The sequence below is a fragment of the Macrotis lagotis genome, chromosome 2, assembly GCF_037893015.1.
Source record: "Macrotis lagotis isolate mMagLag1 chromosome 2, bilby.v1.9.chrom.fasta, whole genome shotgun sequence".
Taxonomy (NCBI): Eukaryota; Metazoa; Chordata; class Mammalia; order Peramelemorphia; family Peramelidae; genus Macrotis; species Macrotis lagotis.
Genome location: NC_133659.1, coordinates 59,046,721 through 59,070,631, shown reverse-complemented (window position 1 = coordinate 59,070,631; position 23,911 = coordinate 59,046,721). Strand labels below are relative to the sequence as shown.

At 36.2% G+C, this 23,911-nt stretch overlaps 1 protein-coding gene across 1 annotated transcript in view; it reads right to left on the bottom strand.

The window, feature by feature from the left end:
- LOC141511018 (flavin-containing monooxygenase 5-like) overlaps window positions 1–23,911 on the bottom strand; it is a 41,201-nt gene that overhangs the window by 9,501 nt on the left and 7,789 nt on the right. Inside the window, exons 2-5 of the mRNA XM_074220358.1 lie at window positions 17,991–18,139; window positions 7,483–7,671; window positions 2,078–2,240; window positions 1,130–1,272 (exon numbers count right to left, since the gene is read on the bottom strand). Of these exons, the coding sequence (XP_074076459.1) occupies window positions 1,130–1,272; window positions 2,078–2,240; window positions 7,483–7,671; window positions 17,991–18,125 (630 nt within the window). The 5' untranslated portion in view covers window positions 18,126–18,139. The remainder of the gene's footprint in view (window positions 1–1,129; window positions 1,273–2,077; window positions 2,241–7,482; window positions 7,672–17,990; window positions 18,140–23,911) is intronic.

Genomic DNA, 23,911 nt, shown 5'->3' with positions numbered 1-23,911 from the left:
CAAGGGAATGGGGTTAAATGACTTGCCTAAGGTCACACAGCTAGGTAATTATTAAGTGTCTGAGGTCGGATTTGAACTCAGATTGTCCTGACTCCAGGGTCAGTGCTCTATCCACTGCATCACCAGCTGCCCTGATAAAATAGATTCTTGTTCTCAAGAGTGTCAAACAAAAACAGTGAGATCTCACTTAGCAAAAACTCAAATAAGTAGAACCACATTTTGCCTTTTCTGTTTTTTCTTAAACAAAAAGCAAAAAATGAGAATAGGATTTATTTTTTTTTTTCAATCTAGAAAATTCAGAATAGAAAATAAAGATCTGGAATACAATTGAAACTGATGTTCAGAATGATGACCCCACAAAGTAGAAAGTCACCAGAAGATTTGTTCTGCTCACCATATACTTAAGTTACTAAGGAAGAAGAATGAAGTAATAGATTTTTTTTTTGGGGGGAGCAAGATTTCAACAAGGTTAGAAACTTAAGGGAAAAAGTTTCTGTTGATGATGTTATTAACCAGTTATTAGACTTATTCAGAGCATCCCATTCTTATTTTAATTCTGGCATTCTAGTTAACTTTAGATGTCCAGTAAGTGCAACTGATAAGGGACAATAGAAGGCATAGTAACAATAGATAAGAAGTTCTTAACTAGAGGTCCTCAAACTCTGTATGTTTGCTTTTTTTTAAATAAAGGGGATTCCCCCAAAATCTTAGTACAATGAAACCATACTAAGACTACTGGAACATCCTGTATTTGGATAACTATATTTCAAAAAAATCAATTTCCTTTGTAATCCTCTGTATTTTATTTCATTTATTAAAAACATTAAATTGAAAAGGGGTGCACAGACTTCATCAGATTGCAAAGGGATAATGACATAAAAATGGTTAAGAACTCTTGCAATATTTTTTTTCACACCTGAAACACAGGCTGTGCTTTGCATATAATGCAAAAAATAAATTGGAAGGAAAGCTAGAAAAGTCCTAATATTTGGAAAATCTGGCGTACTGATGTTTTGGGCTTTTATTCAGTTATTTGATTCAGGGGAAACATTGTTCTGTCTAATAAACAGTGATGCCCCTTTTGTAAAAATATCAGGAACATTCGAATCTAGTTTTCCTACGTACAAACCTGTTTTGCACCACGACTGAGTTCTACAGCAATGTCTGCTCCAGAGTTTCCAATACCAATCACGATGATTCTCTTTCCTAAAAATTCTTCTGGAGTTTTGTACTCCCGGCTGTGGAAATAGTCACCTTTGAAATTTTCAATGCCTAAGAGGAGAGAACAGAGAACAGAGTTGTGGGCTCATTTTCACATTGTTGATTCATTGGAGGAAAGACACTCTTGTTCAAAGTGATTTGAGGTAGGGAAAGGACAAGGGGTGGGGGAGGACCTTCACCAGCATTCCTTGTCCTAGGAGGTGAAAGATGCCTCATCTGGGCAAGGGGGGATAGAGAGTGGAGGAGTTGAGAGTTCATATCTAACACAGACTGTGTTTGAGGAATTCAGTCAAACACAGAAGTTTCTTAGACTGCTTAGATCCAAGTATATTAATTATGGAAATAGGAGTGTGATGATATCTAAGATGTTATCAGTGTGGATCCTCCCCTTTCTTCCTACATAATGTCATATTCCACTCTGTCACTTGCTTTACTTCATATCTAGAGTAGGTAGGACTGTAAAACTGACACCTGGGTATTTATTGTGGAGTGACTGCTTTGAGAGGATGAAGATGTGAATAAGAGGGAGAGAGAGATGAGATTTTGTGGAAGGAAACAGAGCTGGTGTCTGTATTTGGGGATAGAGAGGGAAAGGATCTCTGGAGGGTTGAAAATTCCTTAGAGTAAATAGGCATGAGTTTACTCTCTCAAGTATTTCTATACCACTTTGCTCTTTCCCTTTCCCCTTTTTCTACTCACTTATGTATTATTTGTGTACATGCCATATCCTCAGGAGAATACACAATTAACACAAGAAGTCTTCCTGACTTCAAATTCAACACTCTATCCACTATCCTATATGCTTATAGATGGTTGGAAAATACTCTTTTTACCTTTTACTTTCTTAATGACACACCTGGGAAGGACTGAAGTGGGAAGTTGGGGTCAGTATGATGGCCATTGCAAACCAAGATTCCATCGAAGACTAAGGATTCCTGTTTCTCACCAGCCTCCACCACTACGTCCCATTGTCCAGATGAAGAAAAATCTGGACGCTTCTTCACACTTTGCACCTTGGTCTGAGAGTAAAGGAATAAGTGCACAGTTGAAAGAACTCAGGGAGTTATGAATTGCCTAAGATCGAAGGGTAAAACTTATGAGAGAGATGAGACTTTAAACATAGTTTTGCTCTCTGATTTCAAAATTAGCACATTCTTCTCTGCCATTGTTTATTCAATCATTCCCAATGCTTCATAACCTATTTGGGGTTTTCTTGGCAAAGATACTGGAGTGACTTACCACATTTCCTTCTCCATTTTATGGACAAGGAAACTGAGATAAACAGGTGAAGTTGCTCAGGGTCACACAGCTACAAAGTATTGCAGGCTGGATTTGAACTCCCAGACCCAGTACTCTATCCAATGCTCCACCTAGTTGCCCATTCCATACGGTTTGCTAAATGTTTTTACAATTGAATTAAGAAAAAACCCTGCACAGATACATCTCTTTTTAATGTTGTTCTTCCCAAATATATCTTATTTGTTCAGAATCTGACTTTGTATTTTCAGACTGGATATGTCCTTACTTTATTCCCCTGTCATTTGTCCACTTTACTGTTTCTCTTGGACACTTACTTATTGTATTCACCTTCTGACAGAGAGGTACAGACTGAAGAATACACATAAATACACATATACACTATGTGAGAATTTATTTTACTTGATTAAGCATTTTTGTAATGGGTTTTATTTTTCTTGTTTTCTCAATGGTAGAATGTGGGGAAAAAATTCAGAACTGAAAATAATTGAATTAAAAAGGGGGAAAACATCCTTGAGGAAGCAAGTAGAGATGAAGTACAAATAATTTAACTTTGTTTTACTACATATAAGTTTCTGCTATGTTTATGCTGGAGTTGTAGGTCTAATAAAGATAAGCCAAGTAAAATCCCCATATTCAGAAACATAAATTTGGAATATAGAATATCTCCAGTAACTCATGGCTCATATCTGAGATACACTTTAGTTCATGTTCCCAATATAGACTTTCAGTGGGTTTATTTTATTCATTTATTTATTTATTCATTCATTTATTTATTTATTTTTAGTTTTTGCAAGGCAATGGGGTCAAGTGGCTTGCCCAAGGCCACATGGCTAGGTAATTATTAAGTGTCTGAGGCCGGATTTGAACTCAGGTACTCCTGACTCCAAGGCCAGTGCTCTATCCACTGCGCCACCTAGCCGCCCAAGTGGGTTTATTTTTAAGGCATTTTTTCCATATTCTAGGATCATTTGAATGGTTAAGTGTTTAAATGTAAATAATCTTAAGAATAAATGAATGAAAAGGCAGTTTTAAGTACTTACCATGTACCACCCATGGTGTTAAGAATCAGGGAGAGAGAGAGAGAGAGAGAGAGAGAGAGAGAGAGAGAGAGAGAGAGAGAGAGAGAGAGAGAGAGAAGAGAGACAGACATAAGATTAACACATCTCACAAAATTTGAGTTAACTGAAAACTAATGTTTATGAGAAGATATTCATGTGAAGTCCTTGATGAATCAATTGAGTTATAGGAACAGTTGCTGCTGATAATAATAATTCTCATTTCTAGGGTTTTAAAGTTTATAACACTCACTCCTCATACCAGCTCTGGGAGGCATTATGAGGGCAAGCATTTTCAATTCTGTTTTATAGTTGGAGAAACTGAGGGTGAGAGTGTTTAAAGAATTTCTGGTCTTTTGTTTAAAAGAATTGACAGAAATAGAGTGCCCCTTACAAGAGATAGCAAGAGTATAAATGCCTAGAGTCTTGTAAATCCAATTACATCTGAAAAGGAAGATGGAGAGAGAATACTGAGATTACTTACCCTGTAGGATGGATAGTCATAGAGATGACCCATAACTCACTGAAGGAAAAAGTCTAAGACAGAAGCTCATAATAAAACCACTGACTTCAAATGTTTACAAATACTCAATGTAGGAAATGAGGAAATGCGATTTCACAGGTAGCATTAATGCTTGGTGGAATAGGTCCCCTGAATGTCATACTTTATTGGAATACTTTAATCAAAGGAAACAAGATAGATAAACAAAGGATTGGTATGGAATTTAATATATATAATGATATATTCAAAAAGATATATTTACATATGAAAGGATCACATAAAATAAAATGAACAGTTTTGATTATATAACAATTTTGATTTTTTTCACAAAGTTGACTACTAAATTTAGAAGATAGCTAACTGGGGAAAACCTTTACAGTAAGTTTTTCTTTTTTTTAAACTTTTCAATTTATCTTTTTTTCTTAATAGTATTTTTTCAATTATTTGTAGAGAGAGTTTTCAACATTCATTTTTTTTAAGGTTTTTTGCAAGGCGAATGGGATTAAGTGGCTTGCCCAAGGCCCCACAGTTGGGTAATAATTAAATGTCTAAGGCTGGATTTGAACTCAGGTACTCCTGACTCCAGGGCCAGTGATCTATCCACTGAGCCACCTAGCTGCCCTTCAACATTTATTTTTGTAAGATTTTGAATTCCAAACTTTTTCCTTTCTCCTTTCTTCCTCTCTCTTCATACAGCTAGCAATCTTATATAGGTTATAGATATATAGTCATGTTAAACATACTTCCATATTAGTCATGTTATAAAAGAATCAGAATAAAAGAGAAAAATCATGAGAAAAAAAGAAAAACAAGAAAAGGGAAAATGATATGCTTTAATCTACATTCATACTCTTAAGTTCTTTCTTTGGATGTGGAAAGCATTTTCCATCATGAGAGGAAATGAATTGGATCATTATATTGCTGAGAAGAGTAAAGTCAATCAGAGTTAATCATGCACATTGCATAATGCTGCTGTTTCTGTGTACAGTGTTCACCTGGTTCTGCTCACTTCACTCAGCATCAGTTCATGTAAGTCCAGGTTTTTCTGAAGCCTGCCTGCTCTTTGTTTCTTATAGAACAATAGTATTCTATTACATTCATATACCACAACTTCTTCAGTCATCCTCCAACTGAGGGGTATCCATAAAATTTCTAATTCTTTCCTACCACAAAAAAGAGTAAGTCCTTTTTTCCCCTCCCCCACTATGATCTTTTTGGAATACAGACCTAGTACTGGTATTGCTGGAATTTTATAGACCAATGGGAATAGTTACAAATTGTTCTCCAGAATGGTTAGATCTGTTCACCACTCCACCAACAATGCATTAATGTTCCAATTTTACCTTATCTTTACTAACATTTATCATTTTCTTTTTCTGTCATATTAGTTGATTTGATAGGCAGAAGTGGTATCTCAAGAGTTGTTTTAGTTTTTTTTTTTTTTTTGTTTTGTTTTAGTTTTTGCAAGGCAATGGGGTTAAGTGGCTTGCCCAGGTCTACACAGCTAGGTAATTATTATGTCTGAGGCTGGATTTGAATTCAGGTACGCCTGACTCCAGGATTGGTGCTCTATCCACTGTGCCACCTAGCCGCCCCAGTTTTCATTTTTCTAATCAATAGTGATTTAGAACATTTTTCTTATGACTATAGATAGCTTTAGTGTCTTCATTTGATAACTTCCTTTGATAACTTGATTATTTGTCAATTGAGGAATAATTTGTATTATTATAAATTTGACTTGATTTGCTCTAAATATTTGAGAAATAAGACCTTTATCAAAAACACTGACTATAAAAATTGTTCTCCAGTTTTCTTCTTTCCTTTTAATCTTGGTTACATTTGTTTTGTTTGTGACAATAAATTTTCTAATAGAGATTTCATATTGAAGTTAAAAAGAAAATGATTCAAATATTTAAAAACAAGAGCCATTAACCAAATAGATAGTTAATGGATATGATTAAGCAATTTTCAAAGGAGGAAATCCAATCAATCAATATACATAGTAGAAAAATGTTTTAATTGACAAATAATTATAAATGCAAATTAAAACAAGTCTAAGGTTCCATCTCAACTGGTGAAGATGATAAGAAATGAAAATTATAATTATTGGAGGGGTTGTGGGAAACCAAAAATACTGATGAACTGTTAATAGAGTTGTGAAATGGTCTTTTTTTCTGAATAACAATTTGGATTTATGCTCCAAATGTCATTAAATTTAGATATAGTGACCTATGAACAAACCTATATGTACAAAAATATGTGTACCTTTTTTGTCATTGTTATAGCAAAGAATTGGAAACTAAGGGCGGGGTAAGTCACAAATTGGAGAGTCCCTGAACAAGTTGTGGTATATGAATGTACTTGAATATTATTATGCCATAAGAAATGACTAAAGGGATGGTTTCAGATAAACCAAGGAAGACTTCTATGAACTGATTCTAAGGGAAGTGAGAAGAACTAAAAGAACATTTATTCAAAAACTGCACATTCTAAAGAAAAGTAGTTTTGAAAGACTTAAGAACTGAGTTTCATGAAATGACCAATGTGGAATCAGGGAACTAATGAAGAATATTCTCTTACACTGAAAGAGAAAGAGATGCTGGATTCAAGGTGTAGAGACAAAACAGAGACAATGGGAATTTGTTTTGCTTGGCTGTGCATATTTGTTACAAACATTTCTTTTCCCTTTTTCTTTTCAATTTGAAGTGTGTGGAGTTAATAAAGAGATGTTCTATTAACAGGGTTGCTAAAAAACTTAGGAGAAAGAAAAAAGGATAAGTAGAGCATTTTAAAGAAATGTACAGAAAAGAACTGAAGGAAAGCAGTTAGAAACTGATAGAAACAGGACAGCTCTGAAAATAATTTGTTGCATTTATTATAGACAAAAATAAAAGTATTCTACATATAATAGAGATTAATGGTTTTATATTTATGTTCTGCTTTATATATGGAAAGGTTCATTTTATTTTGTACTAAAGTATCAAATTAAAAAAATCAAGCAAATATACTCATAGGGAGAAATTCAGGAATCAAAAATGTAGATTAGACTGGCAGAAGGGAAAATAATGAAGTACATTTGAATGAAGAAAAACAAAGGCAAAAGAAGAAATGATATTATCAATGGAATGTGCCAAAGAACTCCTGGGCAGAAAGAGAAAATGGGTATAGAGTTGGTAAATAAATCTTAGTTTGACATTGATTGACAGGGGACTTCAAATATCCAAATTTGGATTCTTTCCCTTTTTAAGGCTGCTTTGAGGTAGAAGTACTTAGTGAAATCCAGGTTTCATTGCTCTACAATCCTAGCTGGCTCCAACAGAAGGGAGGGTTTGAGAAACAAAGTTTGTACAACCTCATCAAATTCACTGATCCTCCCCAAGGCTATCCAACAAAACTCTTAAGTGCATACTTATATATTATAAATTCTTTTCATTTCTATTTTACCTTAAAGCGGATATATTTCAGGAGGTTGAAGTGTTTGGCATACATCCTGAAGTATTCCATGATTTTGGAGTTGTGCATGTAGTTGGGAAAATGGTCTGGGATAGGATAATCACTGTAACACATCATCTCTTTGGATGTATTGATTGTCAAAGATCTGTAGATACTGGGCAGTTTTTCTGCAGTATTTTTCTAGGAAAGAAAAGATCTCTTATTATAAATATAGAAGCAAAATCAAATAGCTTATATATAAGAAACATAAGTAATAATTGGAGTAGCATCCTCTTCTCATTTTAATAATAATGATATTATTACTACTAATAGTTAACATTTATATGGTGCTTACTATGTGCCAGAATCTAAACTAAATGTTTAGCAAGTATTTCTTTTTTTAAAATCTTTTTTTAAAGTTTTTTTTGAAAGGCAATGGGGTTAAGTGGCTTGCCCAAGGCCACACAGCTAGGTAATTATTAAGCATCTGAGGTCAGATTTGAACTCAAGTACTCCTGATTTCAGGGCTGGTGCTCCATCCACTGCGCCACCTAGCCACCCCTAGAAATTATTTCAATAGATTTTCACAGCAGTCCTGGGAGGTAGATGCTATTCTGATACTTATTGTATAGATGAGGAAACTGAGGCAAACAGGAGCTAAGTGACTTGCTCAGGGTCATATAACTAGTAAGTGTCTGAGTTTGATTTAAACTTCGGTCTTTTGGACTTGACTGGGCACTTAGCTGGCACAGTGGTAGGGAAGTCAGATCTGGAGTCAAGAAGACTTCTCTTGCTGAGTTCAAAACTGGACTCAAACATTTTCTAGTTGTAGTACCCTGAACGATTCACTTAATTCTGTTTGTTTCAGTTTCTTTATCTGTAAAATGACTTGGAGAAGAAAAGGATAAATCACTTCACTTTCTTTGCCAAGGAAAGTCCAAATGGAATTTCAGAGAGTTCTTGACTTCAGACCTAGTGTTCTAACTCATTTGTCACTTAGCTGTATTATTATTGCCACTACTGCTGCTAGCATTACTACTAACATTCATATATCATGAGTTGCCAAGTATTTTACATATGTTGTTGCATTTGATCCTTACAAAACTCTCTGATTATAATTATCTCCATTTAGCAGATGAGGGAAATGAGTCAGAAATGTTAAGTGTCTGTCCCTTCAATCTTCCACATACATCTGTCTTGCTTGTATTTTCCCTCCATAAGCACAAGGAAGAAAAATTGTGGGTTCAAAGTGCAAAGATCTTCACCCTTTCTCTTACTTGAGGATATGGAGTTAGTATTGGTATTTTCCAATTTGTTCCAAATCGTATCCAGATATTCCTGGATAATTTCTGTCATCCTCCAATTTGTTCCCTGTTTTTGGTGAATTGAAGACTATAATACAGATTCAGTGTTTCTCATGAGAGGCTCATCCAACTGTCCCCTAAAAGAAAGGCACTAAAGTTGAAGGTTAACCAGGAAGTTCCAGGTTAGTACTTGAAGTCTGTAAATGTTACTGCTTCCCAGAATTATAGGAAGTATAGTTTAAAGTTATTGGTTAATTAGCATTTCAATATTGGAAGTGACCACTGAAGTCATATAGTTCAATGATAGCTAAGCTATTGCATAGATCAATCTTATCATCCAATGAGAATATTTTCAAATTTGCCTGAGAATTCTGAGCATTTCAGTGAATTGTAAATAAAAAAAACACTTTCTTATGTCTTTATTTTTCTAGATTAATACTAAGGCTACCAGTAAGGAAAAAAGATGCATTTTTTTACTCTTGGACTTTCTCTTACATGAAAATATATAAACAAATAAATAAATAAACCCTAATAGGTTTGGGAACATTTTTTTTTGTACAGATTCTCTTCAGACAAGGATGACTGAATAGAAACTACTGCTGGGTATTGGCAGTAGCCAACTTCTCTCCCTCCCTGGTATGCTGGTGGAGGTGTGATTTTATAGTAGGAAGTTTGTACCACTAATTAAGGTTATAATATAATGGAAAAACTTCCTTAGTACTTCATTATTCCTTTTCTCCCCTTTAGGTTATCTGCAAAGATATATTCAGGTCAAGGGAAATGGTTAACAGTTCATTCAATCTGATCATCTTGATCTATGCCTTTACAACTTTGGTTCCCAATTCACCAGAGCTTTATGCTCTCACCTTCAGAATGATATCTACTAGGAAAATTGAAATTTCTTGGGGAATCCTTCCTCTTATCCATCTAACTCTCTTCTTACTAACCCCCTGGTCTTGCACCATGAACAGGGTTCCACAACCTCCTGGCCACTCCTGTCTCTTAGCCCTTCTCCAATAAGGAGTGGGACCCATTTTCTTCCTTCTGAGTCTGAAATCCCAGATTCCACTACTCCTGTTAAGATCTGTCCCTTGAAGGAAGTGCTGGATCCCAAGGGAGAACAACTAAAGTTCATGTTCCTTTTTCTTTTTACTTTTTTCTTTATTTTTTCTTTACCATTACTAAAATATTCTTGTTTAAGAGTAAACATAATACCCCCTCTCCCACAAAAATATAAAACCTCATGAGAAATAAAGTAAAAGAGAAAAAAATATGTTTCAGTCTGTGTTCTGATACTATCAGCTCTGTCTCGGGTGGATCACATTCTTTATCATAAGTTCATCACAGAAGTTACTTCCATATTTTTCCACAATTGCTGTTGCTGATTGTAATTCCTTCCATCCATTCCTCCCCATTACCATTTATTATATTTTTCTCTCTCCTTTCACACTGTCCCTCTTCTAAAATGTGCTGTAGGGTAGCTAAGTGGTACAGTAGCAGAACATAGGCCCTGGGGCTGAGACCCCAAGCCCACATACCACCCCAGAGACCCAGCAACCACCTGGACCTGTGGTCCCAGACAGGCCACCTACTCCCAGCACCTTGCAAAAAATAAAAAAGAAAATGTGTTATATCTGACTATTCTCTCCTATGATCTACCCTCTCCTCTATCACCTACATCCCACCTTCTCCCTGTCCTCCTCTCTTTTTTCTCTAGATGTCTATACTCTATTGAGTGTATATGCTGTTTCCTCTCTGAGCCATTTCTGATGAGAGTGAAGGTTCCCTCATTCCCCCTCACCTTTCCCCCTTCCATATCATTGCAAAAGCTCATTGCAAAAAAAAATATCTTTTATATGAAATATCTTAACCTATTCCACCTCTCCTTTCTCTTACTCCCAGTACATTTCCCTTTTAGCCATTGACTCCATTTTTACAATATATTTTATTTTCAAATTCAGCTCTCTCTCCTGTGCTTCATCTATAAAAGCTCCTTCTACCTGCCCAATTAAATGAGAAGGTTCATATGAGTATTATCAGTATCATTTTTCTATGTAGGAATACATGTAGTTAATCATCATTAAGTCCCTCATATTTTACCCTTCTCCTCCACACTATACTTCACCTGAGTCCTGTATTTGAAGGTCAAATTTTCTGTTCAATTCTGGTCATTTCAACAAGAACATTTGAAATCCCCCTGTTTCATTGAAAGTCCATCTTTTCTCTTGAAGAGGATGTTCAGTTTTGCTGGGTAGTTGATTCTCAGTTGCATTCCAAGCTCTTTTGCCTTCTGGAATATTATATTCCAAGTCCTATAAGCCTTTAATGTAGTTGCTGCTAAGTCCTGTGTGATCCTGACTGCAGCTTCATGATACGTGAATTGTGCCCTTCTGGCTGCTTATAATATTTTCTCTTTCATTTGGGAGTTCTGGAACTTGGCTATAATATTCCTGGGGGGTTGTTTTTTGGATCTCTTTCTGGGGGAGATCGGTGGATTCTCTCAATTTATATTTTGCCATCTGCTTCTAGCATATCAGGGCAATTTTCTTGTAGGAATTCATTAAAAATGATGTCAAGGCTCTTTTCTTGATCATGACTTTCAGGTATCCCAATAATTTTTAAATTATCTTTCCTGAATCTGTTTTCCAGATCAGTTGCTTTTTCAATGAGATGTTTCACATTTTCTTATAATTTTTCATTCTTTTGGTGTTGAACTATTGTATCTTGACTTCTCATAAAGTCATTAGCTTCCTTTAGTTCCATTCTACATCTGAAGGATTTGTTTTTCTCAGAGAGCTTTCTTATCTCCTTTTCCATCTGACCATTTCTTCTTTTCATACAGATTCTATTTATTTTTGAGTTTTACACTTTTTTGCATAATCTTACTCTCTCCTCCCACCCCGAACAGAAGGCAATATGCCAGTCTTTACATTGTTGCCATGGTATACATTGATCCAAATTGAATGTGATGAGAGAGAAATCATATCCTTTAAGAAAGAAACATAAAGTATAAGAGATAGCAAGATCAGACAATAAGATATCAGGTTTTTCCCTAAATTAAATAGTTCTTGGTCTTTGTTCAAACTACACAGTTCTTTCTATGGATACAGATGGTATTCTACATTGCAGAGAGCCCCAAATTGTCACAAATTGTTGCACTGATGGAACAAGTGAGTCCATAAAAGTTGATCATTGCCCCCATGTTGCTGTTAGGGTGTACAATGTTTTTCTAGTTCTGCTCATCTCACTCAGCATCAGCTCAGGAAAATCCCTCCAGGCTTCCCTGAATTCCCATCCCTCCTGGTTTCTAATAGAACAATAGTGTTCCATCACACACACACACACACACACGCACACACACACACACACACACACACACACACACACACACATCACAGTTTGCTAAGCACTTCCCCAATTGAAGGACATTTACTTGATTTCCAATTCTTTGCCACCACAAACAGGGCTGCTATGAGTATTTTTTGTACAAGTGATGTTTTTAACTTTTTTCATCATCTCTTCAGGGTATAGACCATGTAGTGGTACTGCTGGATGAAAGATCATGCACATTTTTGTTGCCCTTTGGGAGTAGTTCCACATTTCTCTCCAGAAAGGTTGGATGAGTTCACAGCTCCACCAACAATGTAATAGTGTCCCAGATTTCCCACAACTCTTCCAACAATGATCACTATCCTTTTCTGGTCATATTGGCCAGTTTGATAGGTGTGAGGTGGTACCTCAGAGAAGCTTTAATTTGAATTTCTCTAATGATGTAGAGCAATTTTTCATATGACTATGGATTGCTTTGATCTCCTCATCTGTAAATTGCCTTTGCATATCCTTTGACCATTTGTCAATTGGGGAATGGCTTTTTTTTAAATTTGACTCATTTCTCTGTATATTTTAGAAATGAGTCCTTTGTCAGAAACATTAGTTGTAAAGATTATTTCCTCATTTACTACATTTCTTTTGATCTTGGTTAAAGTGGTTTTGTCTGTGCAAAAGCTTTTTAATTTAATGTAATTGAAATCATCTAGTTTGTTTTTGGTGATGTTCTCCAACTCTTCTTTAGTCATAAACTGCTCCCCTTTCCATAGATCTGAAAGGTAAACTAGTCCTTGATCTTCTAGTTTGCTTATAGTATTGTTTCTTATGTCTAAATCCTGTATCCATTTGGATCTTATCTTGGTATAGGGTGTGAGGTGTTGGTCTAATTTAAGTTTCTTCCATACTAACTTCCACTTTTCCCAGCACTTTTTATCAAAGAGAGAGTTTTTATCACAATAGCTGGACTCTTTGGGTTTATCAAACAACAGATTACTATAGTCATTTCCTGCTATTGCACCTAGTCTATTCCATTGATCCACCACTCTATTTCTTAGACAGTATCAGACAGTTTTGATGACTGATGCTTTATAATATAATTTTAGATCAGGTAGGATTAAGCCACCTTCTTTTGTAGTTTTTTCATTAAATCTCTGGAAATTCTTGACTCTTTATTTCTCCATATGAATTTACTTACAATTTTTTCTAACTCATTAAAGTAATTTTTTGGACCAATTCTGCTTTTTAAAGCATTCTTCTCCTCAATAATGTTTTGAATTGTTTTATCCATATGATCTATGCTGGTTTTTAACATGTTATCTTCTTCATCATTTTTTTGGATCTCCTTGACTAAGCTCCTGACTTCATTTTCAAGTTTTTCTGGCATCTCTCTCATTTCTTTTCCCAATTTTTCTTCTATCTTCCTTACTTGATTTTCAAAATCTTTTTTGAGCTCTGTCATAGCCTGAGCCCAGCTTTTATATTTCTTGGAGTCTTTAGATGCAGAAGCTTGGATTTTCTCATCTTCAGATTGAGTATTTTGATTCTCCATGGTATCATAGACAAAATAATTGTCAATGGTCTGGTTCCTTTTTTCCCCCTGTTTACTCATTTCCCCAGTGCCTGGTTTTGGGGTGCTTCCTGAGCTTTTGAGTTTTATTGGGACACTCCCACAAGGACCTCAGTGTGTGTGTGTAGCTCTCACTGTTCTCCTGGTCTGTGAATGACCACAAGAGCACCCCTCTGCCAAGGGGGTACCAGAGGACAGACCTCAGAAGTCTCCCTCCACTCTCTTACCTTCAGTGGGCTGAGCACTCAGGGCATAGCTGCCTGGAGGCTCCTGCCAGGCTACTTTGCAGGCCTGCTTCTTTTTCCTGCATTTGGACTGCCTTGGCTACACTGAGTGCCATGACCATGCTGAGGACCTGGGCTTCAGAGTGCTGTGTTTGCACTGAGGGCCTGGGCTTTGTGCTCGCTCTGACAGAGGTCTCCCTGTTGATCTTCCAAGTTGTGCTTGATGTTCCCTAGGGTGTGGGTCAGGAAACTGCTTCTGCTGCTGGGAGCCGTGGCTCCGGTGCCCCAAGACTGTTCCTGGGAGGCTGAAGTTCCTTTGCTTTGGCAGGGCCGCCCTTCTAACCCCATGGAACAGAGTTTTCCCACTATTTTCCAGGTTAACTTGGACTGGAGAATTTCCTCACTGGATCTTTCTGTGGTTTCTGTCTCTTGAATATTTAGTTAGAATCATAATTTTAAGGTTATTGAAATATTTTGGAGAGAGCACCTAAGAAAGACTCTTCTCCTGCCACCATCTTGGCTCCACCCCTCCCATATTTCTTTTTCAATAATTGACCTTCAATAGATCAAAGAAAAATTTGACCATTACTTTGAAGATCCTGCCAAATTTATTGACAGGTTTAAACAGACAGCCCTGCAATTTCATTTCTCACAGGGTGATGTAAACATTCTAATTTCTACTTACCACTCAGATGAGGAGGAAGTGAGGAGGTTTGGGGATAGCTTTGCTGAGTAAGAATTAGATTCCCCTCTGGGAAAGGCTGTCCTGACAGGTGATCCCCGATGGGATTATTAGGACAATAGTGATATGGAGAAAAAAATACTATGTTGATCTGCTTGATAGATGGCATGAGAAGGGGAATGAAGAAACAAATGAATTATGTTAAGCTCAGGGAAATTACTCAGGGGTATATGAGGAAAATCTTGTACTTTCTCAAAGCCGGCTAGTGAAAGGTTTTAAGAAAGATACCAATTTTCATCCTTCCTCTCCTGAAACAGTTATCATTTGTGGTATGTATTTTATCAGCCAGTCCATCCCATATATCAGAAGGAAACTGCAAAATTGAACATGGCACCCCAAACACCAGACACCCAACTTTTGGAGATAGATTCCAGGGTGTTCAATAATAGATTTGAGCTTTTGTAGAAGAATGTAGGGCAAGGACAAAGGCTATTTTGGGTTGCTGCCATGACTGGTGCCCCTGCCAATGTTCCCAGTAAATCTCATGATGGGACTACCTGTTTCTACTGCAATATGATAGGTCATTGGTCCTATGAATGTCCTTTCTGGAACACTTCCAGGAGGAGACCTCCAGGACCATGTCTATCTAGTCTGTAAGTAGTTTGGACATATGAAAAGGAAAGTCCCGGGGCAAGCAGGGTGGTCAAGCCACCTTTCACCAGTGCCCCACCTTCCAGTCTCCTCAGCAAGGTGACTGATAGAGTTTGGAATCTGGCCTGGCTCCTTCCCTTTTAATCACTATGGTCAAACCCAGGATAACTATGTATGTGACAGGTAAGCCCATTAACTTTCTAATTTATATGTGAGCCTCTTTGTTTTGCCCGAATATTCTGGTCAAAACTGTCCTCTAATCATTTGGTTATGGACATTGAAAGGAAACTAAGGAAGTGTCAGGAAACTTATACTCTACCTTGCCATTCTGAGGATCTATTGTTTGAACACTCCTTTCTTATCCTCTCCTCCTCCTCTCTTGTCCCCTCATTGGGAAGTGACCTGGTGATGAAACTGGGTGCCCGATTCTTTCTTGTTAAGCCTCCTAGTCCTCTTTTGTCCCTGCTTGTTAAACCTTTTCATGATCCCTTAGAAGTATGGGATTCAGGGGGGTGGCTAGGTGGCACAGTGGATAGAGCACTGGTCCTGGAGTTAGGAGTACCTGAGTTCAAATCCGGTCTCAGACACTTAATAATTACCTAGCTGTGTGGCCTTGAGCAAGCCACTTTAACCTCATTTGCCTTGGAAAAAAAAGCCTAAAAAAAATAAAAGAAGTATGGGATTCAGTTGAGCCTATTGTCTGGGATTAGGGAATTTCTGGATGAGCTAAACATACTATCCCAGCTTCCATTTGTCTCAGGGATCCTATTATCTTCCCACATTGGCAGCAACATTCTATCAAACCTGAAGCTGGGAAAGACCTGCAGTTACTGACTGACAATTTCCTTAAGAATGGTTCTTAGTTCCTCGTCAGTCCCCCTGCAACACTCCCATTTTTATTGAAGGAAGCCAACTTCCCAGAAAGTTCAAGTTCCAAGGTTTGTGAACAAAGTTGTTATCCCCATTCATCTATTGTTCCCAATCTTCACACTATTTTTGCTCAAAATCCAGAGAATATCCAGTGGTTCTCTAACTTGGACCTCAAAGATCTTTTCTTTGGTATTCCTCTGAATGAGAACTCTATTTTTGCCTTTGAATGGACACTTTCTGGTAAATCAAATTCATGCCAGTTATCATGAACAGTTTTGCCTCAAGGGTTTCAGGATAATCCCCATATTCAGTCAGGCTCTGGGAAAAGATTTGTAAGACTTGGAGTTAACTGACAGCAATTTCATTTTGTATGTGGATGATATCCTTGTAGTCCAATCCAAGAGGTTCTTTAACAGTTATTATTCAAATCTTTAATTTTCTAGGTATCCAGGACTATAGAGTCTCCATAAAGAAAGACCAAATTGCTTGTCAAACTGTGAAATATTTAGGCCACAAACTTACTCCAATTTTTTACTCTCTGACTGGGAAAAGAAAAAGGGCGATTTTGTTTGTTCCCACCCAAGCAACTAAGAAGCAACATTGTTTTAGGCACGGTTGACTTTTTTCCAATCTGGATCCCTAATTTTGGAATTATAGCAAAGTCCCTTTGTAATGTTATTCAAGACCTCGAGTCCCCGTACAGTGGGACTCTGATCAGGTAATAGCTCTTAAGACTCTGAAAGCAAAATCAATTTCCACTCATGCCCTTCTCATAACAGTCTTTATTTGCACACATCTAGGCTGTGCCTTGCAAGGTATGAATAAATAAATCCCAGAATAAGTTCTCAATGTCAAGAAGAAACAACTCTTTTTATGCCTTTGATGCAAAATTTGTTCTTTTTTTCCTGATTGCAGGAAGATTCTCTAGATAAGTACCTCATTTCTTTTTTTCCAGACCTTGAATTTGAATCTCTATTTTGCTCATATCCAATATTAACCTGAGATCTGAGAACCTAACATTTTTTAAAATAATTTTTTCAATATAATGTTTCCTTTGTAAATCTATGTTTTTTTATTTTATGCATTTTAAAAACACTATTATGAGAAGACTTGCACTAGAGGGGTCCATGATGCAAACAAGTTAAAAACTCCAGACTTTAAGGTCACTTTGGTTCTGGCTTTTCCCATTGGACTTTATTCTTTCTTTCTTTCATAGGAATATAGATTTAGAGTTGGAAGGTATCTTAGTGGTCATCCAGTTTTGATACCCATTTTAAAGAGATTAAGAAATTAAAGCTCAGAGAGACTGACTTGTCCAAGTTCTTATAGATACTAGCAGAGCCAGAAATTTGGATCTAATCTCCTGATTCAAAATCTTCTTCTCATTTGTAATATGTTGCTTTGTCTTGCTTCTTTTTTTAACCTCCTCATTAATGACCTCTGATCACCTCCACCTTGATTTTTTCATATATAGACTTTGAGGTATATATCTGATATTATGGACTCCTACACATGGTTAGGAAAATCTGACTGTTCAAATCCCTACCTATGACAGCTGACCCTATAGTGGACAAATGACTTATAGTAAAGAGACAGTTTCGTGAAGCTCTTAAAGTTATAGATTTTAGTCTTGAATGGATTTTAGAGGTCATGTAACTTTCTTTGTTTTAAGATTAGGAAACTCAAATCTAGAGAGATGAAGAGACTTGTCTACAGTCATTCAGGTAACAAGCTGGAGAGATGGGATTTGAACTGTTCCTTTCCTTCTAAATCAAATACTCTTTTCACTACACCACACTAGCCCGGCAAGTCAAAACTTAAAAATGACTAGAAATAGCAAAGATTTTCTCCCTTGTCAAGCTGCACTTTAAAAAATCTTGGGAAATCAAACTCACTTGGAATTTCCAAAGTCCTCCAATGTCATCATTCCTTTCAAAGCAGGTGGGCTCCAGATCTTCATCCAAGCAGCACTTGATGGCACCTAGGCCACAAACTCCTGCTCCAATCACAGCAATTCTCTTCTTGGCCATGGTTGCTTACTTTACTAAATGAAAGAAAGAGTTGAAAGCAGAATTGACCTTTAAAACACTGTGTGATGATCAGTTATGAATGACAATTTTTACTGGAAATACAATTGAAGAAAATTCCTAAGGATTAATGATGGGAAATGCTATCCACATCTAGAGAAAGTGCTGGTAGAGTCTGAAAGCAGATCAAATACTATTTTCATTCTCTTTATTTTTTCATTTTTTTCTTTTGTTCCATTTCTTCTTTCACTATATGACCAATATGTAAATATGTTTTATACAATTGCACCTCTATAACCTATATCAAAATCCTTACTATTTTAGGAAGAAGGAAGGGAAAGAAGGGAGGGAGAAAAACTGAATTCAAAATTTTGTAAAAATGAATGTCAAAAATTATCTTTACGTATAATTGAAAAAAATACTTTTAAAAACAGTTCTTCTTGGCTTTGACTTGGTGGAATAACTAACCTTCCCCACCACTGCCTTTTCAGCTTTCTTTTATGTGTAGTCTTCTGTTAGATTTGAGCTCCTTGAGGATGGGAATTTTTTTTCTCATTTGGATCCCCTTTTGCACAGTGACTGAAACAGTAATTACTTAATAAAAGTTTATTGAATTGAATTTTATTTCATCAATGTATTTGATCTCTGGGAGAAAATACCTTTACTATAAGAGTTCTTAATTATGTTCAATATGTGTCTTTTAAATAATTTAATTAATTATTTAAATTAATTCAAAATAATTTTAAAATAATTTAATAATTCAAATAATTTAAAACAATTCAAAGACATGCTAAATTTCAATGAGATGTCACTGAAAATAAAGATGTAAATTTTTTCCCATTTCAATTCATGAACTCGCTAATATCTGTGCATAAACCTCTGATTAGGAACTTCTGCTCTAATGATACAGATTGGAAAATGGTTTGTAATTAGAGAATTGCCTCAGGTACTGAAACTTTCCCAGAATTATAAAAGCTTAGCATCTATCTTACTATTTGTCTGTCTGTCTGTCTGTCTGCCTGTCTAGCCTGATGTAGGACCCACAATGTTCTAGCTTATGCTCTCTCTATTCAATATAAAAGATATGCAAATAAATATAAAATAATTTTTATGGGACTGGGGTAGAGAGCATCAACAACTCAATCTTATGAATATGTTTATAGAAACACAATAGTTTACAATGGCAATTTAGAACCAGTGTCATGGACATCAGAAAATCATGGGTAACATTTAAGTGCCAGACTTCACTGATAAATGCAGATTATTCAAAGAAATGAAGAAACTATGTTTAATACATCACTGTTGGCAGCAAAATTTAGCACCTACAAATACCTAGTGTGAGGATTTGATCCATTTAGACCAGCCAAACTGAAAGTTGTAAGGGAGAAGAGACAAGGACAAGTAAGGGCAAGGTCCCTTCTGGTATAAATGAGGCATTCTACTCTTGGAAAGGATTTTAAGGCTTTGATTATCTCACTTTCACGTGAAAAGACCAGCAAAAATTCTATCCCAGAATATGATTGTCTTAGAACCTCTGTACCTAGCTAATCATTGTTCACAAACTCAACAGGAATCTGGGAAATGCACCTGAATGATCTCCCACTTAGGGAGCCTAGTTCTGAATAAAAATAATTGCTTAAAAACAGATTGTTGATCTTTTGCCTGGGAGATAACATATCATTGCTTAAGTCTTTAGGGAGTAGACTTGGAGAGGCTCCTGCCAATCCTAGGCTAGAGTTTTTTTCCTTTTCTGAAAGAGAACAGTAGAATTTAGCTGACTCTGGAGGGGATACCATAGCTGTCCATCAAAGAGTGAACCCAGGTAGTTCAGCAGATTGATTTACTTAGCACAGGTGCCTCACCCAACAAAGATGTCAGAAGCCAAGAGATTTGCCTGTCCAAATATATCCAGTGGAGGCACTATGCCCTGTGGGGATCTTCCCTAGCTTAGCTATCACTGACTGACACTAAACTTTGGCAAGGACTATGAAGAGAGGAATGACAGTAAATCCCTGCGGTTCTGGAATCATAAGCTACCTTAGCCACATGTGTTGTCTACTGTGTATCTTACCATAATTATATCTGAAGTTATGTCCACTTTCCCACCCACTGTATGGACTCTTGGTATCCTTATGGAAGAGTGCACTCAAAATTTTTTTTTTAGGCTTGTGAAAGGCAAATGGGGTTAAAGTGGCTTGCCCAAGGCCACACAGCTAGGTAATTGTTAAGTGTCTGAGACCACTTTAGATTTTTTTTTGATAAATTTTTTATACCTATTCATCTTGCATGAGTAAATGTCTTTTCTAAGAGGTAATCAGTCTCCTGACTGAGTGTGATGAGAATCATACTGGTAGGACTGATGAGATACTCTCATTTAAGAACCTGGGGTAGCAGTTGTTCCTCTGGAGAGTCAATCTGCCAATGAAAGTATGAGTCAAGAGAGTGAGACTAGAGGTGGGGTATGGTACAAACAAAACACAACCTGGTGGCAAGGATTATTCACAAGCTTATTATCCTTCATAAACCTACATTCAATCCCCATGCTACAAATACCAACTTAAAACTATTCTGGAGATCTCTTTAAATAAACTATCCTGGAACCAGATAATTATCAAGGATAGAACAATAGCTCACAAGGCATGAAGTATAACATTTATAAAAAATTTAAGAAAAAATTTAATAGATATCATTATACCAAATGCTGATAATTTCCAAATTATGCAGAATGAAACATTAGCTGAAGAAATCAAAATCATGTGAAGTAACTATCACCTATAATCATCTTGTTTGCTCTTAATAGTTGTACCAAATATTTTGATGAGTTTATTTAAGCTGAACTGTATCCAAATATTTCCTTAAATTGCAAAAATTAATGTTTTTCTAATCTACATGTTCAGTAGTGTACAACTTACAAAATATAAAAATAAAAGAAGTATACTGACTTGTCTCAGGACTATTTCCATCTAAATGCCATTGAAATAGATGAGAACAAGAAAATATAATTAAATAACGTCATCATATCATGCTTTGAGATTTGGAGAATTTTTTTGGTAACACATTTGGAAAGTGGGTAAGGAGGATATGATTTGCCATTTTTAGCCATAAAAAAACTAAGGCTCATAGAGTGCAAATGACTTGCCTCAAGTTTTAAAGCCAGTGTAAATTATGCAGGTGTTATAAATGCATCATCAAATCTACCTTTGCCTCAATTTCTTAGTTAAAATCAGTTATATATCAGAATTATTTGAATTTTTAAGGTAGTTACCTTAAGTCAGATTGCTTTATCTGAGGTGACATGACAAGAAAAGAAAGTGGTAAATGAAATCAATTTTTAATGGATATTCAGAAAAAATGAATGGATATTGGCTGATTCTTTCAAGTCAGAACAATTTCTAAATGTTCCTTTAGTTTAACCTCTAATGCTGGGTAGTGACTATGCAGATATCTATGTGATATGATTAGGAAATCTATTCTAGGGGATTGCCCCCAGTATGTTTTATACTTATACTTTTATACTTGTTATTCTATTTGAATGAATGTCTTTTCTAAGAGATAATTGAATCTATTGCTTGGTATTTTATGAGTACTACACTGGTGGGGACTCATGAGGTAAAGTGTACAGTAATTACCCACCTCCACCCTATGCCCATAAGGAAAGACCACTGTCTTTAAAAACATATAAGCTGGGTATAAGCCTCTGATGCTGACCATGTACAAGTCCTTTAACTTCCTTTAGCCTTTGTTTCTTCATTTATAAAGTGAGACTGTTGGAAGTAGGTGACCCCTGAGGATTCTTTGAACTCAAAATCTGGGATCCTATGATTTTTAAATAGGTCAAAGTGCTAGGATTGATATTAAGTAATATTCTGATATTAAAGGGGGTATGAGCCTGAAATTCCACTTCAGAACTTTCCTCTCGTGTTAGCATGGTTTCCCATTAAAGTGCCAACACTTTGAAGGAAAAAAATTTTAATGTTTTTTGGTCATTTGCATCTTAGCATAAATGAAGACTTTTCAGATAAGCTTTTATAAGGCGGAAAAGAGAGAGTCAATGATATTACAGGGTATTCTAAGGAGAATGGATATGGAGTCACCTTGGAGAGTGAGAATGGGTGGGATGGGGAACAGACATAAAAGAATAATTTTCTGTAGTTTATGGCTCTGCTTCTTTCACAGTTTGCCTTGGGCTGGACAAGGTTGGCTAAGATAGTACATTCTTAGAACTGACTGAATAGAGTTGCCTGCAGCTGGTTGCATCTGGTTAGCATTTGCCTAGACTAGTGAGGGTGTTGCAGGTGTGCAGTAGAAGTAAGAACCTGACTTTTAGTGCTGACTCAGATAGAAATATTAGTAACTTTTGCCACAATCTCAACTTTAAGTAATGCTTACAGAGGACTTAATTGTCAAAATTTAAGATTTGAAGGGACCTTAGAAATAATCTAGTCCAGCCCTCCCCCTCCCCCCAGTCCCATCTTATTTTTATAGATTAGAAATTGAGACTTTGAAAAGTGACTTACTCCAGGCCACATACATTATAAGTAATAGATACAGGATCAAATATAGATTATATGCCTCCAAACTGAGCCCTTTCCACTATAAAATGTTGCCTCTATATGAATCAACAAACATTTATTAAGTGTTTACTGTTTTCCAGACCCTGAGTTCTCAAGGAGATTGCATTTTAATAGGAGAGACTAAATTTAAATAACTATATATATATATATATATATATATATATATAATAAAACAGGTAATATGAGAGAAGAAGAAGGCACTAGTGCTTGTGGGGGCAGGGAAATTCCTCTTTAAAAGGAAACTGAGCTAAATCTTGAAGGAAGCTAGGGAAACTGAAAGGCAGAGGTAATAGGGAGGATATTCCAGGCAAGGATATAGTTAATGGGAAGAGATAGAAGATAGAGTTTGGTGATTGAGGGGCTGTAAGGATTTCATTTAGATGGATCATAGAATTCATGTATTTAGAGAAGAAAGAATGGAAAAAACTGTCAAGTCATGAGATATTCAATTTACAAAAAAGCTTTATTTATTTGATCCTAGAAATGGTAGGGAAGCACTGAAATTCATTGAGTATGGGAGTGACATGGTCAGACCTCCACTTTAGAAAAATCATATTTTCAACTGAGTGGAGGATGAATTGGAACAGAGGATGTATTTAAAGCAAGGATTCCAGTTGGAAGGTTATAGTAAAGTTCAGGGAAGAGGTACTGAGGGGCTTAACTGTATGACTAGAGAGGAGATTAATACAAAACATATAATGAAGGTAGAAATGAGAATGGATTGGTTGTGTGGAGTGAGAGTGAGAAGTTGAGGATGACACTCAGTTTGCAAGTTTGGATGACTAGAAAGATGGGGGTATCCTTGAAAGTTATAGAGAAGGATTTGAGGCAAAATATAATGAGTCACAATTTGAATATATTGAGTTTGAGATGCTTATATTACAAATAGGCAATTGTCTAATAGGAAATTGCTAATATAGGATGGGGATTCATGAGAGATATTAGATCTGAATATATAGGTCATCTGCAGAGATATAATAATTGGACCCCTGAGAGCTGATGAGATCATTGAGGGAGATTGTATATAGAGAGAAAACAAGAGGATCTCATAGAACCTTGGGTTGTATTATCTGCCTCTTGGTATCATTATGAGAAAAGCACTTGGTGCAATGGCTAGTGTACTAAACTTGGAGCCATAAAGACCTGGGTTAAAATCTGGTCCCAGACATTTGACACTTATTAGCCATGTGATCTTGGACAAATCCCTTGCCCTGA